At 36.1% G+C, this 23,529-nt stretch overlaps 1 protein-coding gene across 1 annotated transcript in view; it reads left to right on the plus strand.

The window, feature by feature from the left end:
* The window catches only part of GRM8 (glutamate metabotropic receptor 8), a gene marked incomplete at both ends in the record, with an annotated part of 340,828 nt that overhangs the window by 200,379 nt on the left and 116,920 nt on the right, over positions 1-23,529 (plus strand). Inside the window, one exon of the mRNA XM_082066696.1 lies at positions 11,104-11,304. Coding sequence (XP_081922822.1) covers positions 11,104-11,304 — 201 coding nt within the window. The remainder of the gene's footprint in view (positions 1-11,103; positions 11,305-23,529) is intronic.

Below are 23,529 nucleotides of genomic sequence, written 5' to 3' on the forward strand. Positions count from 1 at the left end.
TACTGTCTTGTCTGGGTCCAAAAATCTTCTCTTGGAAATTTGATATTGTGAATACAGACCCAGCAGTAACTCATAGTGAAATTATTTTAATATTTATTATTACACTTATTTTTATTTTACATTGATTTTCATTGCATTTGTCTTCAAATATCTTTTCATAATTGCCTTCTTAGCAGTAGCAGGCAGCCCTGTATATTAATCTAAACATGACATATACTCTCATAGCTATAGTCCTTGCAACAACCGTAAGAAAACACAACAACTGAATTTTTTTTCTGCTGCATCTGAGTGTCTATCCCCATAGGAGCTGACTAACCAGTAGATAGTATGTAAGATACTGTTTTATACTAGCAATAGGCTTTATCTGAGGGCTGCAAAATTATCACGCAGTCTTGCAGTAAAATGTGCTTAAAAAGCATGGCTATGATGACACAGTAAGAAAAGGACAATAATACAGACCACCAGCAATGAGCAAGAGGAGTGGGATGAGCGAGCTGGTGGCTGAGGGAATGTCAGGTCTTGGGTTAAGGACACAACACCTGGGAGTGAGTGGATGGAGTATGTGGATACAGAGAAGCTAAATAATGGAGCAGAAACTATTCCAGTGGAAATGCTGGACACCACAGGGAGTTTACCCAAGGCATGCATTGTTCGTTGAACTCTGTTTAAATTCAAGATTAGCAAAAGACTCATCTTCCATAATATTAATACTAGTTCTCCAGGAGTTAACTATGTAGTCCTATGTAGTCTCAACTAGTCACACAAGAAAGTCAGTTCAAGAGGGAACTTTAACTTGTTTTTTTAAATGCTTATTTTCAGAAAGGCTGAGTGAGTTATATTCTGAAACTTCCTACCTGTTGTCCTTGGAGACAAAAAAAAAAAGAGCTTTCTTTAGACTAGACAGTTAACTCTTAGATCACTAGAACTTCATGAGACACATTCTGCCCTAAGCAACTAACTGCAAATAAATACTACAAGCTGATGAAAGCTCCCTTTCAGGAGCAACCAAATTCATTCAATACTTGATGTGAAATCATGACGTCAAAACACTTAGTCTAAGTAGGAATTCACAGTACAGTCCAAATCTATATTTAAATTCTCTGCATAAACAAGCTATCAAATATTAATTGCAGAAATGGCCCTGATGGGATGTTGCTGTCCCTTAGCTTGCAGACTTCAAGCCAAGCCAGAGGAGACATTCATCACACATGATCCTCATTTGATGCAGGAGCAGTAATTCAACCAAACTCTCTGATAATCAGAGAAGGGACTCCTACTTAAAGCTCTTTCAACTGGCTCAGCTGAAGAGGCTTTAAATTCTTACAGAAGGATTAGTAACAAGTAACAATGGATAAAAAAAGGAGCATAATAATATCTGATACTTATGTTTTCTCTGGTAAAAAGCTGACTATGAACCCTTCACAATCTAAATTAGTCCACTTTCATGGGGCTTCTCATCAAACTAAAGGAAAATACTTAAACCTCTAGTCAGTAGTCTCTAATATGACAGTTCAGATGCTGCGATATTTTTGTGAAATCTTGCTCTATCTTAATTCTTTAATCTCCACATAGACTCATGTCAAAGAGTGGCCACAAATACTTAAGAAAGTGATGTGCTTGGATACCTCTGTCTGTTTATACTTCCAACAAATGCTTTGAAATTGCAAGAAACACCTTTCTTAAGCTGGTTCTTAATGAAGTTTGTAACTAAAAATAATACTGCTGAGGACAAAAGTCCCTAGAGTTTCTGGTCTGAAGCTTAAAGTTAAAAGATCTCATGCTCAATAAGCGAAGGATTTCTGTACATACTGTTGCTATGCGCTGAAGGTCCTCTGAGATTAAATGCTAACAGACAAAGAATAAATTCAGTTGGTTGTACTGAATCTTTTCTCTTGCTGATAGCCATTGCTATAGGCTGTGCAGTTATACACTGAAGTCTGCATTAGAAGTGCTTGCAGCCTGTGGGGTTTGAGGGCAATATCAGCTATTTCCACCTATGTGCTTAGACTAGTACACTAGCAATTTCTTCCCATACTTCGAAGTACCCATGGGTAATCTGTAAGTGTATGCATACTCACCTTGAGATCTGAAAAGATGCCCCTTTATGTTTGTTTGATTTAATATTGAGAAATTCAGCAAAACATTCAATTTTCTGTTCATACTAACACCTACCTACATACTGTTGCTATACTGAGAGATTAAGAAAAGTAGTATTTCTCCAAAATTGTGTGTTCTTGCTTATCATACATAAGTATGCTAGACTACTGGGGTGCAGGACTGAATTCCCTGACATGTTTTTGGATCCCAGCTATGAAATGAACAAGATACACAGCAGTGGAAAATTTTCATAGACTTTATAGCAGCTGAAGTGGGATGGGGATTGAAAAATGCTTCCCCATTATTGCATTCTTTTATCTGCTGTTATTAATAAAAGCATTTATATTTGGAGGTACAGAAATTAAAGGTAGAATCAAAAAGGTTGAGCTAACTTTGAGAGTTAAATTTTGAACATTTAAAATGTTTTTGATGTAGTCATCCTTAAATCTGTGTTAGCAAATAATAAGCAATTTTTCTCCATCATCTTCATGTTATTTTGTTTAGAAAGCCCAAATAAAACTTTTGACATGATTTAATTAAGACAAATACATCTCTTTTTGTAACATATTTGAAACTTCTTTTCCTGATTTTTTTAATTTTGTCAAAAATCAGTAAAATAACATTCCTCATTCAGAAATCAAATTGACAACTTTAAAGGTTTAAATTTCCTATTTTTGTAGAATTTAAGGAAGAATAAAGAATGGTAAAACTCATGGATTTACATTCAAAACTGAATTTTGCTTTTTATTATATACCAATAGATGTAAAAGAAAATCTTAAATCTGACAAATATAGGAAGTGAATTTCTGCATTAGAGTTTTGTTTTTATGAGTAAAGCAAGATAGAAATGACTAAAGGGTTAAAAAAATTAAATACTGTAGTAAGAATCAAACCAACTACATTACGTTAATAAGTATTAAAACTAGAAATATAGAGGAAAGAAAGAGGCACTACTAATTCTAAATTATATATGGTAGAAAATTTGCAGAAGTATAAGACTCAGGCAAAACTGAGATGTCAATCTCTGGCTCGAGTGCCTTTTCTAAAACAAAAATAAAACAAGCAAGAGGAGACTTGAGTGATATTTAAATGACTAGGTAAATATTTAGGAAACCTGCAAAATACATGGAATGAATTATAAAGAAAACTTTGGAAAATTTGACAGTAGTTTGCCCTCTGACATAAAACCTGGAGAAAATCTGACAAAATCTGTCATTATATTAAATTTATTAATTGCTGTGGATCCTTGCTTAGTACTTAGATCCTAAATAGTCTCTTCCCCTTTTATCTAAACTTCTACAGTGTCTTCCTCTTCTATTCTGCAGGTATTTCTGGAGCTGATACGTGCTCTCAAGTTGTCAGATGTATTGTAGCTAGAAAGTGAACCAGTATAGGTGAATGGGTCTCTGCCAGAGCACCATTTTTAACAGGGCAAGAGTCCTCTTGCAGTAACATTGGTAATAATCTGCCTGCAGTTTTAAAGCTGCAGCCTGTTGATAGCAAGGTCATATAACTTTTTAAAATGTTATACCCAGCTTTGAGTTTTGTCCACACTAAATAATAAATATTCCTACATGGGCAGTATCTTGAGACTGACTAGTGAAAGAAATATTGCTTATCACACTGTATTTTTGATACAACTTTTCTTTTATAGTCATAGTGTGCTTCTTAGTGTGGTTGACAAAAACAATACCCAGTGGTGTCTCCTTGTTATCTGAATGAAGTTATTACTGTTTAGCCTAACATATACATCACAGCAAATCTTGAATCAGCAAGGTGGTATTAACATTTTACACAATACTGCTGCTGTTAGTTGTAGATGCAGGTTTTAAATGCTTGAGAGTTCTGAATGTCTTTGTTCTCCAACTCTATACACTGTTTCAAGAGCTATAATTAGGCAATATGAAGGCATTAACTAGAAAAGGGAACATTTTTTCACTCTAATAACATTCAAACTGTTGTTAGAGGCTCTCTCAAAGCACAGAAATGAGGGAAAAAATAATCTACTAGCAATGCAACTTCAGTTTGTTTTTCTAAGTGAGAACATTCTAGTAAATGTCACATATAGTAGCAGGAACAAAAAAACCCAGTATCACTAGAATAAAGGTTTAATTCAAATTTGATATATGCTATTGTGCATTTGTTCGAAGTGTTTTGTTGAAACAAATTTCCGATTTACTGTGAAGGTCAGGAAAAATGTTATGGTATTTCCAATGAGAAATGTTTGTGGGCATGGACAGAATTCTTAAGGTACTTCTTTAAAGAACCAGACAAACAAAAAAGGTAATTTCTCATTTATGGTGATGTTGAAACATATTCACTTACAGGAAATGGTCATTTTGCTGTCTTAAAATCTCCATATTATTCTAGGAATAGAAAAAACTGTTTATTTTTCAGACTTTTGCTAACTGGTCTTGCTGTCTTACTTTTTGTTTTGGTGTTTGTTTTGTTTGATTGTTTGTTTGTTTGTTTGTTTTTGTGTTTTGGTTTTTTTTTGGGAAGCTGGCATAAAGAGGCATAATCCCAGAAAAATTATATCAAATGACAGGTCATTAAACCACAAAACCACGTTTGTCACTTGTTGGAAAAGAGCAGTCAAACTGCTTCATTTCACTACCATTGCTTCTACATTCTCTATTTTCTTTATGGAATGGCTGAGAAAATTGATATAATCCTTCATTTCCTCTCTGAATTGCTTCCTAAACTGACACCATACTATTACAGAGGAGCCACAGGTTCTGTGATGCTCTCTGCAAACTAACTCATGCACAAAACAAGCACCACAGTTACTATGTAGCTATTATTATAGCAAACTCAACTCCCCCACTATAAAAATATATCATCCCCTTAAGTTTAGTAAAAGAAGACTATGATCTTTACTGCATTATTTGCTTATAGCAGACTCTATAATGTGTGAGGAAAACAGCTGAATAATCGGGAAGACTTCAATGGGAGCAACATATGCTCCTGGTGCTTCCTGCTGAGCCTGCTGAAATAGCTTACAGTTACAAACTCCAACTTTCTGTGGAAAAAGTGTTACTGCAAAGATGGCAAGTTCTATCCAGTTCTTACAAATAGAGGACTGTCATGCCTGAGCTGAAGAGTAGTGGGAGCCTGCTTACAAATTATTGTGATTCAGTTGTGATTGTGACTGCCATGCACAGAAAGATCAATCTCGACACAGTAATATTTATCTTTTTGTTTGCTTCCAAGTGCAGCTTAAGTAAAACTGTTTTATGAGCCAAGTAATGGGGAAAAATAATTTAGCTGTGAGTAAAGAATGTGAATTGTAATAGTGAACTGAAAAAATGTTACTAGATATTGAAGACCCAGGACTGTCAAAACAGAAGTTTGGGAAAAAAAAACAAGACTTGCACGGATGCACCAACTGGCTTTAAGCAGTACTTATACACTAACATATATAATGAGAGCAGGTAAAAGGAAACAAGTGGAATAAAGGCTATTAATGAGTAACCATTTTGCCTGTTATAATTTTCACAAATATATTTATTGTAATTTTTCTCCCTGTCCTCCCTGCCCTTACTTGCCCTCCTATTGTTACGCAGAAAGTTTTCTCCCCTTATTTAAAGCACAGTCAATAAAAGAGCTGATTTGACACTCAACAAATGCGAGAGGGTACAAAGAAACAGAAAAGTGGCAGGAAATGTGCAAAGGAGGGAGGAATACAAGCTCTTGCAAAGGGTCTTTCCTTGACAGTGACAAATCCACATTTAGGAGATTTCTGGCTCTCCTACAGTAGGACTCATGCCACTACTAAGCCAATTGTTCACATTGCTGTTTCCCAAATCAAGGACAAGACATGCAAGTCTTGGGTTTTTTTGTAAGCTTTTCTTTTTTCCTGATAAATAGTGATTTTGACCAAAATTACCAACCACAGGATACATATTTCAAGTGATAGCAAACATAGAAATAAGTGACATAAATTAGCATAAATGGAATCTATAGTTGGTAGTTGAGTGTTTCAGGCAGACATAGAATGTTAGTCCATTGATAGACTGTGGTGGGTTGACCCTGCCTGGATGCCAGGTGCCCACCAAAGCCACTCTATCACTCCCCTCCTCAACTGGAAAGGAGACAGAAAATATAATGAGAGGCTCATGGATTGAGATAAGGGCAGGGTGATCACTCAGCAAGTAGCACCACAGGAAAAGCAGACTCAACTCAGGGAAATTAATTTAATTTATTACCAATCAAATCAGAGTAGGATAATGAGAAATTAACCGCAAATCTTAAAACACCTCCCCCTTGCTTCCCTTCTTCCTATGTTAAACTTGTGATTTCTCTGCCTCTACCTCTTGAGCAGCGCAGGGGGATGGGGAATAGGGGTTGTGGTCTGTTCATCACATGTGGTCTGTGCCACTCCTTCCTCCTTAGTGGGAGGAATTCTCACACTCTTCCCTTCCTCCAGTGTGGGGTCCATCCCATGGGAGACAGTCCTCCACAAACTTCTCCAACATGAGATCATTCCATGGGCTGCAGATCTTCATGAGGTGCATAAACCTGAGTTTATGATAATTATTCTATCAAAATTAGGATCCTATTCCCAGGCACACTTCATCCCCATACCAGATATCTCTGTTCCTCTAAACTATGGACTTCTGTCTCCCAACGCTGTCCAGTGCCCAAACTTTCTCAAACCCCGCACCCTCACATGATTGTTCCAATATGAAGCTCTAATCAACTGTTGTATACAAGGTCCTTGACTTCAACCTTTGGTCTTCAAGATTTTAACTAGATAAATGGTTTGGATTCTTGAAACTATAGAAATAATCAGTGTAGGCTGCACTTTTACATAAATTGCTTTCAGTAATGCTAAATGGAAACAGAAAGATTTGTGAGAAAACAGGAATGGAATTGCTCAGAAATGTTAGGTGAACTTGCAGTTTCCAGAAACAGGTCAGTTAAATAAAGAAATATTTGTTTCCCTGTATCACAAGTTGCAAAACAGGTATATCCATTTGCCTTATTTGGAGTTTTTTGAATTCTTAAGAGAATAATATCTAGGAACTCTGCTCTGAAGCTCTCCCATTGCCATGGACTTACATGTGAACAGAAGTTAGTTCTACTTATACTTTAAGATCATCATTAAGAACGTGATTTCTAAAACTTAGATGAATTATGTAACATTTATCACCTAGCAGATTAGTCTCCTGTTAGTGAGGTCAGCAGTTTATGTTTTGATTGTTTAAGCTAGTTGTTTGTATCCCACAGTTGGTATCGTCATCCATGTATGAATTAATTATCTTAGCCACATTATTCTACAGGAATCTTTATTTACTTGCTGTATGCTGTTACTAAGTTTTTAACTATGATACATTTTAATTTATTGTTGTAAAGACCTAATTTATCTTGATTATATTTCCTGAAATTTCTTGATTCCCATTTCTCACCTGAGGAACTGACAATGTCACCTGCTTCATCTTCCCTCCCAGACCAGTAGTCCCAGCCACATCCCCTTATTCACCTAACCTACGTCTCAGCTGCCTACTGTTTTTCTCCTTATCTTTTCTGAGGCATAGCTGAGCAGGATGCACAATTATTCCTGCAGCATAGGAACTGCTGAAACAAAGGAAGAAATGGCGAGAAGGTATGGAGATAATAAATCCTGCAACACTCACGCTTGTCACTCTTGCTCAGGAAGTGCAAGAGTAGTTGCAGCAACACTTCCACATGTACAGCTCCTATAGGATCATTTCTGTGCTCACTCTAAGGTTCCCAAAAGAGATTTCAAATGGAAGAAGTCAGGAGCAGTTGACAGTTCTTCTGGGCTACTGTTACACCTCTCCTAGCTCTTCTCTAGCCCTAGATGATAAAATTAATGCATGTGTCTATGTATTTTCTCCATTGGTCAGGGAAAGACTTGACATCTTGCTGAAATTTCCCACAAGCTTGCAGTTCTCAATAGCTGGATTGGAAGACCTGCTGGAAAGCACCATGATACATTTCTCTGGGTTTCCTTCATGTGGACATCAGAATAGGGAGGGACAGTGGGACAGTGTGAGCCCAGTTCTTTGTCTCAGTTCTTTGACATGCTGCCAGACCATGGGGGTATCAAATGCCCAGATTCAAGAACTGGGAATATCTTTTTTTTCTTTTTTTTTTTTTTTTTTTGATAAAGACACAGACTAAGCGATTTTTCCAGAGGAAAAACTGTAGTTTAAGAAATTGAAGTGGTCATTAAGAAAGCATTAAAATGTTTCTATTATGAGATAAAAAAAAATTTAATCTTTCAAGTCACCACTGTGTACAGAAACATGACTTTTAGAGCTCAGATTCAAGCTATAAATGAAACTGTTATTACTTGATATACAAGTCTGAAGAAAAATTATAATCATGTCTTCCAAATGTGTGATATTATCTCTGTAGTAGCTGACCATATTTATGGCTTAGGCAATATGCATTATTTTACTACTATACATTAACATTTATTTATGGCAGTGTAATGTAATTTAAGTTGATGAGTTCTTGTCATCTTTATAAAGTATTGTTTTATACATTTGTGAGTTCTAGAAAGCAAAGATGAAAAAAACCCTCAAGACTACATAGTCCTTTTTATTTATTTCGTTATTGATTTTTAGTTATGCAAATCACAGAGACTTTTATTTTGCTTCTCTATTGCCTTATCACCTTCTGAGTTTGTCAGGTTTAAAACTGATAATTCTGTGGTGTTCATAACTCTTTTGTATGTAAGGAAACATATTCAGTCTTAGTATTTTTTTGTCTGTAATTTATAAGATAAATTAGTTTATGAACATATATCTGTGAAAGGTAAAGGTAAAATGTTATGCTGTGGAAGAAATTTATGCAAATCCAAAGTGTGTTTAAACTTTATTATAATATAGAGGAGAGTGATACTGATTTTTTTCCCTTTAAAAACCTGTGCCACTTAGTACAATGCAGTTGCATAAGTGCTTGCAACTTAGTATTTCCTACAGAAAACTGTTCTCTGTCTTTCACCAGATGCCCACCCTTCAACATACACATCTATCCATCTGATATGTGAGCAGAATTATATTTAGCTTGACAATTAACTTGGATTTATCTCCTTCAAACTCCTCCTGTCCTGCCCATCCTGTTGAAAGGATGAGGAAACTCTGGGGAGCACATACAGGTTATTGGGTGCTGCGTGCCTGCAGCAGTTCTGTGAACCCTGTCCTTCACTTGTTGACTAGCAGTCTTAACAAGGAAGGAACAATCAAGGTAGGGATCCTGAGCTCTACCCGTCACTTACTGTTGGAAGCTATTTCCCATGTGAAATAAGTTAATAAAGTTGCAGTATAATTAAGCCATATTTCATATTTTCTTTTATCTCTTGGCAAAGCATTGCAACTAATTGTGTAGTTTTTAGACTGTGAAAACTTTCTATGTTTGTTTATTTGCAATAGAATCACACTATTTTGTGGTTATTTGCCAATCATTAGATAGCATGTCTTGAAAAGTGTCTAAGAAGTTACTTGGTAACAAATTGCAAAAATGGGTTATATTCTTTCCTCTCCAAATGTTTAACACGTTTCCAAGAGGTAGCGATTTTTTTTTTTTTTTTTTAACCATTTCCTTTGGAGAAATAAAAGTACATCATGATTTTTTGAAGCTGTCTATCGCTCCCAGTGCTCAGGGATGTTTAAAGCACAAAACACTACTGATTGTCAGATTACAAATTGATTCATATGTTATCATTGTAATGTGAGACAGTGGAACTGAAGTGCAGCAGGCAAACAGAAGAAAGGCTTCTGAGCAGACTCCCTGGCTTTTCTTTTCATGTCATATGGACTTGAATTCATTGTTTAAAGAAACATCTTGCATACAGTATTTTTTCACACATGAACAATGAGCTTTTGGATACAACAAAATTGGTATCTTGAACTGATAAAACCCCATGTTTAGATTAAAAAAAAAAAAAACAAAAACCAAAAAAAATAGAATGTCAGAATAAAAAAAAGGTACATAAACTTTTGTTTAACTTCTAAATAGTCTTAAATAATGTGAATAGCTTATTTTCAAACTGATTGAGTTGTTAATCTGTTCAATAACCTAGATATTTAATTTTGTGTTCACTGAGTCAATGGGAACTTTACTGTATATTTCAGCAAGGCAGAATTCATCTTGATATCTGCAGATCCTTCTTTTCCTTTCTAAATCAATTGAAATTAGTAGATGAATTCCTTCTATACAGGACATTGATTTTCGTGTTGGTTGTCTACTTAAAACATGATTTTCCTGAAATTTATTTTCTATCTTCTCCACTCAGTACTATAACCTATAAATGTAAAAGGTTCTCTGGATTTGAACACAGATGATTAATGCGTGCAATTCCCATAGGATCAAAATTTCATAATGTATTGATTTACTCTGTATTTCCTCTGAAGGAAAAATGTCCCTGTAGGAAATAGAAGACAGTACATGATTCCCAATGTGAAGCATAATTCACTAGTGAATGCAGGAAAAAGTCCCAAAATAAGCACTTTTCAATATGGAGACAGATGGCCACATCACTTGGCAAGCATTCAGCTTTTTTTCCCTGACATGTTTAAATAAACTTTATCAAACAATAGACAGGGATAAAAATCAAGGTAGCCTTAAATTTATCTAAAACAGAATAGCAGGCTGCTGTAGAAGTGTCCTATAAATAACAATAAAGAGGTGCTGAACGAAAGTCAATAATGTGGAGAGTTTTTCTACTGGATTGTAGAAATATATATATATATTTATTTTTCTTGTAATGAAATGTTCTGTCCTCTTTCCCAGCTCAGAACTCAGCATATTGTTTATATACCTGGCACAGTGTACAGTGATTAGAGACAAACCCAGATGGCCGTATTTTTCCTTGTCTTGTTTATTTAGGTGATGGATAAATGAGTCCCAACTTTATCTATCAATCTGACTGTAATTATTTATGTTCTACTGTGAATTTTTGCATGCAAATACTCATGCATGTACACACAAATACAAACAGAAGTAAACTGACTCTTTCCCTTTCTTCCTCAGGCTTAGAAAGAATTGCAAGAGATTCAGCCTATGAGCAAGAAGGAAAAGTTCAGTTTGTAATTGATGCAGTATATTCCATGGCCTATGCACTGCACAACATGCATAAAGATCTCTGTCCTGGATATATTGGTCTGTGTCCGAGGATGAGCACAATTGATGGTAAAGAGCTACTTACTTATATCCGTGCAGTAAACTTCAATGGTAAGTTACACGTACTCTTTCCACATCTCCCCCACCTCCCCTCTCCAGCTTTTTTCTTTCAATGTTTCAGAAGCAACAAGATGTGTTTTCTTCTTTATATAAGTGCTTTAAGGCACAGTGGAAAACAGGATTAGAAGCAATTCTCATTTAATCAGAACTGTGAGGTTTTTCCACCTGCTTTGAAACCTCAAGTGTATTTTTTTGTCTTAACATTAAGCTGCTCCCAAAAGAGGCAGATGTTAAAATAATCTGTCGATCAAAATATTCTGGTGAAAAGCTGCTATTATAGAAACAAGTTGAGGACTCATGCAGTCCTACTGACAGATTAAAATCCTTTGACAAAGGTTGTTTATGTTTTTGCAAGAGAATGAATTGAAAAAAATACCCTTTTGAAAATGGCCTTCTGAAATCACTGTTAACAATTTCCTTACAAAAGTGAATAGTGAGGATTTGGTTTTCAATTTGCATATTTGAATCTCAATTAAAACACTCACTAGCAGTTCCAACTTCTTTTCCATTTCATAGTTTTTCACTTGGTGATTTAGTGAGCTTCAACAAAACTGCAATATATATTTGTAACCACTAGTACATAATCTGTGCAGCTGGGATCTGCCCGCTGGGGAAATGTCATTACAGATGCTTATGCTGTTAACAGTAGAGGCCAATAAAGAACAGGATTAATTTATGAATGTAGAATTAAAAAGGGTAGAACCTATCTGATCATGAAATAAAGTTCCTGAAAATATACATTATTTTGTGAAAGTCAGAATTATTGTAGACTGTATTTACCATTCTTTTACAAAGAAATGGAACAATGTTCTTTGTTGTGTTTTGTTGTTCTTTTATTTTTTTCCCTTTACATGATGGTAACTCACATTCTAGACATGCCCTCTAACTATATAGAGAGAAGCACTGTCTATCACAATTTATTCCAATGACCTCAGCTGCCAGCCTTTTTGAAAAAAGCACAAGGTCATTTTGAATTTAGCTTCTGAGTGGAAGCTTTTTTTTTTGCTTTAGGTAATGTACCAGACCTTCTGGTTGGTATGAATGTTGGCTGTAGTTTACAGTTTTTTCCTCTTCTAAACCTTTTTTATTCCTATGCAATTTTCATGAAAAGGGAATCCCTGTCTACAGGAATATAAAGATAGAAGGAGTTTAAATGATTCTTTAATGATTTTAAAGAAAACCTGGAGCAAAATATCTTGCTGGCAAATGGGAAATGTTATGATGACAAAGGTAGGCGGCATATTGTAAGGTTTGCAGTGATAATTATCTACATTTCCAGTAGATATTCTTCTGGGTCTATGTCATTAAAGCACAAAGAAAGTGATCTATTTTCATTTTGTGAGCATGAAAGTTTAGAGTAAAAAGATAAGCTGTACATTTTGTATGAAATCTTTCTCCGCCTGGATTGTTTCATCAATACATGTCATGATTTCTCTGGCTAAGTATTGCAACAAGGGGAGATGAAAGAGTGGGATAAAGTAGTTTGGACACTAATGAAAAAGTATCTGCTTTTGAACTAGTAATTTACTGAAAGAGGGGGGGGGGAAGGAAAAAAAAAAGAGAAACATTTCTGTGAGGTTAGCTTTCCATCCCATGGGATCTGTTAACTCCTCCCTGCACTCGGCTAGTCCATATTATGCATAGGTGTACCAATTTTTCAGGTGCATTATATGCCCAAATATTTCCTTCTTTTTGGGTCGTGCATTAGGAGGCATAAGCGGAGTACTGTCTATAACCCTTTGCCTTTTCCTGTTAATCCCAAATTCCTGTTCCTCAGGACAGCACTGCCACGGTATCCGGTTTGGTTTATGTAGGTAAATACTTACACAGATTCACAGAATCGCAGAATGTTAGGGATTGGAAGGGACCTCAAAAGATTATCTAGTCCAATCCCCCTTCTGGAGCAGGAACACCCAGATGAGGTTACACAGCAATGTGTCCAGGTGGGTTTTGAATGTCTCCAGAGAAGGAGACTCCACAACCTCCCTGGGCAGCCTGTTCCAGTGCTCTGTTACCCTCACTGAGAAGAAGTTTCTTCTCATATTTAAGTGGAACCACCTATGTTCCAGTTTGCGCCCATTACCCCTTGTCTTACAATTGGTTGTCACTGAGAAGAGCCTGGCTCCATCCTCATGACACTCACCCTTTATATATTTATAACATTAATGAGGTCACCCCTCAGTCTCCTCTTCTCCACGCTAAAGAGACCCAGCTCCCTCAGCCTTTCCTCATAAGTGAGATGCTCCACTCCCTTAATCATCTTTGTTGCCCTGTGCTGGACTCTCTCCAGCAGTTCCCTGTCCTTCTGGAACTGAGGGGCCCAGAACTGGACACAATATTCCAAATGTGGTCTCACCAGGGCAGAGTAGAGGGGAAGGAGAACGCCTCTCAACCTACTAACCACCCCCCTTCTAATAAACCCCAGGATGCCATTGGCCTTCCTGGCCACAAGGGCACACTGCTGGATCATGGTCATCCTGCCGTCCACCAGGAGCCCCAGGTCCCTTTGCCCTATGCTGCTCTCTAATAGGTCATTCCTTAACTTGTGCTGGAACCTGGGGATTGCTAGACCTCCTGTGCTGGGACTTGACAGTAGTGCCGTCTGTCAATTTTGACGTGCATCCTAGGTTCAGTCATTAACAATGTAGCGTATTAAAAGTGAACTGACAGATGAAAGGAAAACCTGACTTTCACAGCTGTTCAAGGTAGCATTTTTCTCTGCTAACAATCACAGGATTGCAGGATTGCTGAAATTGGCAGCGACCTCTGGAGATCACCTACTCCAACACACTGCACAGATCAGGAACAGCCAAATCAGGTTACTTAAGACAATGTCCAGCCAGGTTTTAAATATACAGAAAGATGGAAAATCCAAAATTCTCTCTGAGCAATCAGTTCCAGTATTTGATCACCTTCACAGAAAAAAAAATAAGTTTTTTCTTAAGCTTGAAGATTTTTTCCTGTCTTTAAAATTAAGCCTCTGATTTTCAAGAAGATACAAATTTCTAAATCAAGAAATAACTGACATTTTTAAGATAGGCAGTTTTACTTTTTATTCATTATCAGTTTCCCCACATGATTCTACCTTCATGCATATTAAACCAAATTCTCGCCTCTCTTAATTCAGTATATCCTCCTTAACTAAGGTAGTAATGAGTGGGTGCAAGTCCAATTAGTATGCTGTCACATTCAACTTAGTGGGTCTCACCTCACAAAGTATGACCTGCACTATGGACACCATTCTTCATTATGGAGGGTGTTTGCAAGGGGAAGAAATCACACATATTTCTGTTTATTGGAGTAACTGTTTTGCTTTTGATTGCAAATAATAACTTTGAAATGCATTCATTTTTTCTTTACTCTGTTTATTTTTATTTACAAATTATGAAGAAGATTTTTTCCCCTGAAGGATTCATCTGTGTAATATTCCATGACACCATCATGACTGAAGGGTGATCATAACCACCAGCACACAGTGTACTGATGTAATTGATATGACATTTGTTTCTGCTTAGATGTTCTTCTACTAGTTATATGTTATATGTAGAAAATCTCACAGTTCAGCATGATTTTGAAGGGGAAATTTACTTGTACATGAGATTTGACTGACTGCTGAGTGTAGTCTTCTGTTTTATCACCTGTGTTTTTCTTAGGACAGCTAGCAAAGTGTGGTGTCTAAAAGCAATTGCTTTTCATTTGTAATGGGCAGTTTAATAATTGATTTAATTTAATAGGAAAAGAAACCTCTAACATGTAACTGATACAGCCTATTGCTTCTGTAATCAAAGAATACTTAGAACTTTCAAAAGTTTCATACTCCTACTTATCTTCGGGTTTCCAAGGCAAAACGTGAATTTTGTCACTTTGTGGTGTTCTTATTTTAATAAAGGTGCCACATTTGAAAGGTTTTCCCTACCAGTTTTTGTATCCAAACAAAATGAGATATTTACGTGAAAATGGTGTTTCGTATTTGAAGTTGTGTAAAGCAAATAATGTTTCTTTTAATTAGGTTTATAAGTGGTGATATGCATATGTTGTGGCATGATTCAATATGTTTTTCCATCACATCATTAACTCTATTATTCTGCCTACAAAAGAAATAGATGTTTTGTAAGAGGTTTACCCTGGCATGTGCGGAGTGTTTTATAAGTGCTCTGCTGAATTCAATGTAAGTGTTCCTCGTTTAGCAGAAACAGGACTTGAACATGCCTTTGTGGTGAATAGAGGTATTTCAAATGTCATTTTTGTTTGTTTGTTTGTTTTAGGAAAATATTTGTCTCTGTATTTCCTTCTGGTTAAAGCAAAAAAAAAAAAAAAAAGACAAAAGGTTGACAACATGGATGCAATGTTATTTCTTGAGTGGTAATAAACCACAAAGTGATAAGACTGATCAGTGTTCCTTCCTCTGTTTTCCCACTACAAAAGTGAAGATCAAAATTTATAGTTAAATTCCAAAGATACTTGTTTATATTGTACATAAAGCATTTGATACAGAAGGAAGTACGCTTTTTCCATATGTGTAGATTTATAGCTAGCATGAGGTAGCTCTTTTTTTGCCTACCTTTAGTCACATATTGGTATTTATATTTACTCTAATGCACTGTAGTAGTTCCAGGGATAAGTACTGAAGAAACATCACAAACTAGAACATAATATAGATATAGCAACATGAGTCTTATCTTAAAGGCAAGGGAAGAATTTGACCTATACTCCCATACATGCATACAGACATTTTATTAGCCTTGATGAGCGATGTATCCTGCGAGTGAACCAGGATACTTACTACTTTGACACTTTTTTAGGAGGGTGGGGCTAAGCAAGAAGGGAGCAGAGAATAGGTGGGAGCACTGACTCCCCAACACTGTCAATGCTTAGATAAATGTTATGTCCTTCTGCAGGAGGTCACTGCAACATCACTTCTGCCTCCTGGTGAACAGGAGGCTCTTCTGAGTCTCACTGTGCAACCTTTTCTTTAGTCTTCTCTGGGACAAATCAAGCAACTATGTTTCTTGCTGGGTTTTTGTAACAAATCTACAGTAACACTGGAACAGGTTGCCTGGAAAGGTTTTGGATTCTTTATCCTTGGAGATATTCAAATGTGGCTGCAGATGGGCACCCTGGTCTAGCTGAACCTGCTTTAGGCAAAGGGTGATCTCCAAAAGTCTCTTACCATCTCAGCCATGCTGTGGTTCTGAGGCCCTAGCTGGACTTGAAAGAAAATACTATCAATTACCCTTGATTTACAATACCGAATGAACATGTTACCTTTATTCTTCTGGAACTAGTTTCATAGTCTGAGTGGATTAGTAAAATTTGCTGTTATTTAGGTTTCAGATAAGTTAATTAAATGCCTTTGAGAAAATATAAATTTTGGCTACACAGACAGCATGCATGTGGCATTAGCCTCATTAAAAAAAGGCAAACAAACAAACAAACAAACAAACCCCCAAAACAACTAACCAAATACAAAAACAAACAAAAAAACCACTCCAAAACCCAACCAAATAAAAAAACCAACACATGCAAAATTTCATCCTGAAAGGGCAGAATGATATCAGAATATGAAACATAAGAACAGAAACTAGCAGAAAAACTCAAAATAAGGCATCTACACTTGTAAACTAAAAATTAATGATCATTCTACATTGTGGTTTGTTGTTGTTTTTTTTTTTTTTTCTGCTAAAGTGGTATCTACAGAGAAGAGGGGTTTTTTTGTTTTGTTTTTTTTTGTTTGTTTGTTTGTTTGTTTTGTTTTTGTTTTCTTTTTAAGAAGAATGGGGTTTCTCATGGAGAATTTTGAAACCTTCAGAGAATCATTATTGTGGAATCAGCAATTTACAAAATTCTTCTTCTCCTGTTATCTTTTGAAGTTGCTAAGACATCAGTCTGTGCAAAACTCTCCTGACTAAATACACAGCTCAGACTGTTTTAAATGTTTTCTTGAAGAAAGCTGACACCTCTCTATTCTTTCACTGAGTACAAAATCTGCATTTTCAAATCATTATTTATCATTAAAACAGAAGCTTTAAAATGGTGCCTTTTGAGACTGATAAGTTTTGACATTTTTTAAGGCATTAAGCACAATAGAACTAAATGTCCCACTTAAAATGTACTAGAGCTATGCTTCTAGCTCAGATTTTTAAAAATCCAACTCTCAAGCCTACAACTACCAAGAGAAATAAAAAAAAAACCACCTTTTTTAAATAGTTGAAGTTGGGCATATCTGTGATTTTTAAACTTATGAATTATTATTGTCAGTTCATAAATTAGGGGTTTGTACAGTTAGAAACACTTAACATCAGATGACACCACTGGTCCCAAATTCTGACAGGGTTAAAAGCTACCTCAGTATAATGGGAGATAATACCAGATCAGTAGATCAGATAGGGACAAACAAGATTAACAATGAGTTGGGAAGGGCTGAACTCTGCTGACCTTGCTAGGATTCATTGTGGTAGCAAAACTAGTTTCACTAATGTGTATTCTGCTGAAGAAATTAAGACACTTCTTTCAGCTGCAGAAGTTTTTGTGGAATGGGTAATGTCTGGTGCAATTTTATAAAGATCTGTGATGTTTATTCTGTCATAATTTAATCACATGACATAATTCAATGTGGTTTTTGTTTGTTTGTTTGTTTGTTTGTTTATCTTGGTGATACAGAGGAATGTTTGAAAACATGGCTAACACTTAAACTAACATAGACTGGAACTCATCAAATCTGAGAATTCAAAAGAGTTCAGTCTTTTCATGTACTTTTGTCATGGTTTCAGAAGTGTCTAATTTGATCTGTGAATGCACTGGGACTAAGGCAGACCATTTGTAATCCTGATATCTATTTTCCCATACCTTTATGTTAAATTAAGAAAAGAGTTCCTACCTTTCTTAATTTATTATTGGGGATGAGCAGGGGGTGATTTCAAATAAGTTCTGCTTTGGCATGCTAAGTATTTTAATGGAATTAATCCAGGTAGCTATACAAGAGACCAAAATTTCGCAGTGGTCTGAATCACTTTTAATGGATGTAAGTAACACATGGTTCTAATGTAAGCACACGCAACAGACAAAGCTTGGAGCTGCTCTGATGCTTAGGTACTTCATAAATCCATGTGATTAATATCTGAAATGATGAAAATGCTGTGAGTGAAAGTAGAAGGTATAACCTAAAAGTAGGTGCAATTTGTAGTTGTGCTCTTGTTTATGTACAGATCTTAAGTACTGATTAATTGAGCAATATATATGCTTCACATACACAATTCGTGATCCAGAATGTGACTGAGGTTGATTCTTTGTTTTGAGGAACAAGGTCTAATTCATAAGGTATTTTAATAATTAATATGTAAAGGGAGGTGATGAAGGTTTTACCCTCATTACCCATGAAAATTGATTTGCATTTCCTGATAGGTGAAGATATTCAGATACATTACAGTCTTCTAATATGATCAAGTGAAAAACTCAAACAATAGTGAGTAGTACAAATTAATCCTTGCCATTCCAATTGAAAAGGTATCTAAGAGTAAAGAAGCTGGATCCATAAGGCTTGTCTCTTACTTTCTTTTAGTCAGTGTAAGAAACATTGTAGATGTGGTGCTGTAGTGTTATTAAGCCACTCAGGTATCATTTTTACAATTATTAACAGGAAAAAGATGTGTCATATGTTTTGAGGAAAAGAATCTCTTGACAAGCTTCCTAACTTAAATGTTTAAATTTAAAACTTCCTCTTAAATCTGTTAGATCAAGTAAGAAAGTTTGTACAAGTTACTAATTATCTCGTATGTGAATTTATGACCCTTTTGTTAAGACAACAGTTCTGCAAGCCAGCAGGACAGTCATGAGGGGAAATGAATTGCTTTGCAGTTCCTCCATAACAGAATAATCTGAGCCTTTTTCATTTTCCTACAACAACTTCTACTTACAAAATGAAATAGACACATCAGAGAGAATATCAAGGGAAAAATGTAACAAGGATTTTGTTAAGGGTATTTGGTAGTATAGATATGCTACATTTATAGTTCATTCATGTAAAAAGTGATCCATCTGGTAATGGCTGATAAATGACAAACTCAAAAAATAGATTAATTCTTCAGGGAGGTCATTGTCAGGGAAATTATCTTGACAAATCTTGGATTCTCATATAAGGAGGAAAATAGCCATTTCTCTATGTTAAAGGGAATGACAGTGAAATCAGGTAGAATTAATACTGTAGGGCAGGTAGGAATTACAGTGAGGAGAGAATAAATTTGCAATTAACAGGCATGGCCGACATTGTCAGACAGCACTATTTAGTTTTTCTACTCTAGTGAAACGTTGTGTTCAGCAGTAATCAACCAAGTTCACATCTATAGTCAAAGCAGTACTGGATTCAAGACCAGGTCCTTGCTAACAGATTTGATCTTAAGCAAAACCAAGGAAAACTAAAGGAAACCAAACAAGACATCCAAGAGAAAAGTGATGGGATTCAGTTCAACTCTTGCAGGCAAGTAGGTTTTCCTCATTTTCAGTAGCTGTTGAAATTTAAAAGAACTGTCTAGTTCTCCATATAGCTGGTGGGAAAGGCTGATACCTCTAAAGGCTACCAGAGAGCCAATCTGTCCATTAGCATTTCAGCACCATAGCAACTCGTCTGCTTCTGTATGTTTTTCTGCAAACAGCTATGAGTTAGAGAGATTTTTCTCAAAGGCTGGTTAAAGAATTTCTAATAGTATGAAATATTCAATATGTGGAAAATAGCTTATCTTAGAAGCTTCTCTAATTTACTCCAGCAGAGGAAGCATTTGCTGTTATTCCTGAAGATTAAGGTATCCAATCATTTTGACCACACAGCAGGTTATGTTTTATATGGAACATATTGGAACCAAAATGTTGCTCCCCATAGTCACAGTTAAATCTCTCACTTGTAAGCCTGAAATAAAACTGATTTGATGCACAAATTCCTGAGGCATTCTATTTTAAGTAAGGAGACTGTTTCAGTTCTCCTGTTATCCTTATAATCAAAACTGAACATTTGATAATTAAAGGTAAGATCATTTTCACTAAAGATTTTAGTTGCAATTTTGTGGATTCTGTGCACTGCACCCATTCAAAGCAATGATGCATTATTGAGGCTTCCATATTAACATTTTTCAATTTGTACTAATTCGTTTAGGCTATTAACTTTATAATTACATTAGCATTTAATAAAAAAATAGTTTGGAATATAGGAAATACAGAATATTCTTTATTATTAGTTACACTTGGAAGCTTAAACTCTTTTAAGCCAAGTCATAGGAGCCTACGTGGTCAGATGGATTTGAAAATGGTGCTTCTCTCTATTACTTACAGCTATATTAACAAATTATTAGCTTGACTGGTACTCTACTTGAATACAGTTTTATTTACTGGTAGTTGAGCTAATATGTACAGGTAAAATTATTAGAGGATATCCAGCTACATTTCAGAGTATGAAAATTTGATTGTGTTTTTAACTATTGTGTCAAAATTTACACACTAATAATAGCTTACTCCTTAGACCTTCCAGTTACAATGGTTGAGATTTATTATCCAGTATGATTAACTTTGATACTGACTTTTTTTAGGAGTTCAGCTGGAGGGTAAGAGGGCGTGGTACAACCCTTCTATGTTCACAGTATCGCACAGTATCACAGTATGTTTGGGATTGGAAGGGACCTCAAAAGATCATCTAGTCCAATCCCCCTGCTGGAGCAGGAACGCCTAGGTGAGGTCGCACAGGAACATGTCCAGGCGGGTTTTGAATGTCTCCAGAGAAGGAGACTCCACAACCGCCCTGGGCAGCCTGTTCCAGTGCTCTGTCACCCTTACTGAGAAGAAGTTTTTTCTCAAATTTAAGTGGAACCTCTTGTGTTCCAGTTTGATCCCATTACCCCTTGTCCTATCATTGTTTGCCACCGAGAAGAGCCTGGCTCCATCCTCATGGCACTCACCCTTTATATATTTATAAACATTAATAAGGTCACCCCTCAGTCTTCTCTTCTCCACACTAAAGAGACCCAGCTCCCTCAGCCTTTCTTCATAAGGGAGGTGTTAAGTCAAGGGGAAGAGATTTATGCCTCTGAACAGTTCCAGAAAGGAACCAGAAATATTTAATACACTAGTGATAACTTTGCTTTGAGATGAAGACAGTAGAAACACTGGAGCTTGACCCTCCCCAAACTTTTCATATTAGTCTGGGAATTGGATGTTCAATAAGGAAATAAAGTAATTGACTCCTAAGCCTATAATCTAAAGGAGCCTGAAGCCATGTCCCAGAAGCATGTCTTAAACAATGACTGGGAGGATATTCGTTACTTTTGTTGCATTTGGGTCACAGTTCAGCCAGGAATGCAAGACTTCCTAGAAGTCTTATTCAAATGGACTCTCCTTATCCTATTTTAGTAGCACTAAGTGGCTATTAGTTTATATGAAGTTGTAGTTTTTATTGTATTTTTATTCTAGTGAAAGCACAATCAAACCAGCTAAAAACGTATGACTCCATATTTCTTCCCAGCCATTACTGAAACAAGAAATCTTAGTGCAGTACAGAACAAATCTTATGCATTTGCTGGAGTGTTTTTTATTGTGCACCACACACAAAGAAAGACCTATCATCAACATCCGGATTATTTTTTGTTCTCATTCAGATGAAGATGAATTACAAGTTACCCTTTGGGATTAAAGCAATATATCTGTATTATCTCCAAGGGTTTGGAGAAGATAGTATGATTTTAAAACAAGATTTTTTGCTAATGAGCATTTTTAATTATTGTCCAATAAGAAAACAAAACAAGTCAAACCAAAACCAACCAACCAATTTTGGCCATCAACCATCATTATTACATTGTTACTGTTTTTATTATTATTTATTATTATTAAATATTTTTTTTTGCCTAAACCTACATCTTCTTCTTTATATTAAAACTATGGTAATACACTGATAGTTTCTTTTGCTAAAGAAAAATAAGGTAAAGCAAAATCAAGGTCAGTTGGCAAGCAAGCAGATAGAAAAAACACTTGCAAATACAATTATTTTTATTGTAAGTGTCCCCTTAGATATGGCTTCAAGTTCGGGTGTTGCATGTATTCTGTACAGGAAAGCAGTTCCTAAGAGATTGGAAAGCATTGTAATAACATAACAGTTACCTGACCTGTCTGGGGAATTCAGAATATCCTGAGTTTACAGATGTGCTCTTTGTCACATGTGTTTCTCTGCAGGAGTAGAAGAACAGCACAGTAAGAGACAGTCCCTATGTTCACTAAATTAATATTTCCCTGGTAGTTATGTGTTCTTCAGTGAAAAAGTGAGGGAGTTTTTCTTTGCTTGTGGTAGACAAAGGTGTATAGACAGTTTGTATAGACTCAGTGGAAAGGAACAGCTATAGTTCACCCATGCATTGTATTCTGCTGTCTCCTCAGAATTTATTTTCTTTCAAGATTTTTCATAGATAGACTCACCAAACTCTTTAAAATAACAAGAAATCCTCAATTCTGTATGTTGTATCTTATGGAATAGTAACATGGAGACTTCCACAGTAGATTGCTTTCCTTCGCCTGTAAAGCTGAGCAAACAGATATAATTATAGAAGTCACATTATTGCTCGCTCTAAGTTCCAGCTGAATCAACGTTTGATTTTCCTGTTTGGCCCTGCAGCCACTCTAAGACTACCCTGGCTTTGCTCCAATACTACTTGATCCTGAGTGGAGAAACAAAAATGTATGGGCACTGTTCCCATACCACGCATAATCACATTTCGTAAGTATATCCCTAGGTAGCATTAAGTCACAACTCATAATATGGCCAGTTATGGTAGCTGTATACCACTTTTTGGAGGTAATTATTATTCATTTTAAATGAAAGTGAAAGTGATGTGTGGAGCCTGAAGTCATCATCTGTGTGTGGGATATGCAGCTACAGGGCAGTCAAGCTCCTCAGCACAGGCCAGGCTGTGCAAACTTGAAAGGTTTATTTAGTGCAGTCTCTGCGTGGTTCTTCCAAGTCCCTACTAAGAGATCTGAAGAGAAAGCCCCAGGATATTAGAGTCCACTGCTTATCATGTTGGAGAAAAACAACTAAAGGTGCTTGGAAGTAACAGTTATATTGACATACAGCCACTGTGGGAAGGTTTGTGCTAAGCCAGCTGGCTTTAAAGGCTCCAGCTCTTGATAGTTACAAATTGTTGTATTGATCCTCCCTTATACATGGACTAAATGCAGCTCAAACATGGA

This window comes from Streptopelia decaocto (genome assembly GCF_964273445.1).
Source record: "Streptopelia decaocto genome assembly, chromosome: 1".
In the NCBI taxonomy this organism is placed as follows: Eukaryota; Metazoa; Chordata; class Aves; order Columbiformes; family Columbidae; genus Streptopelia; species Streptopelia decaocto.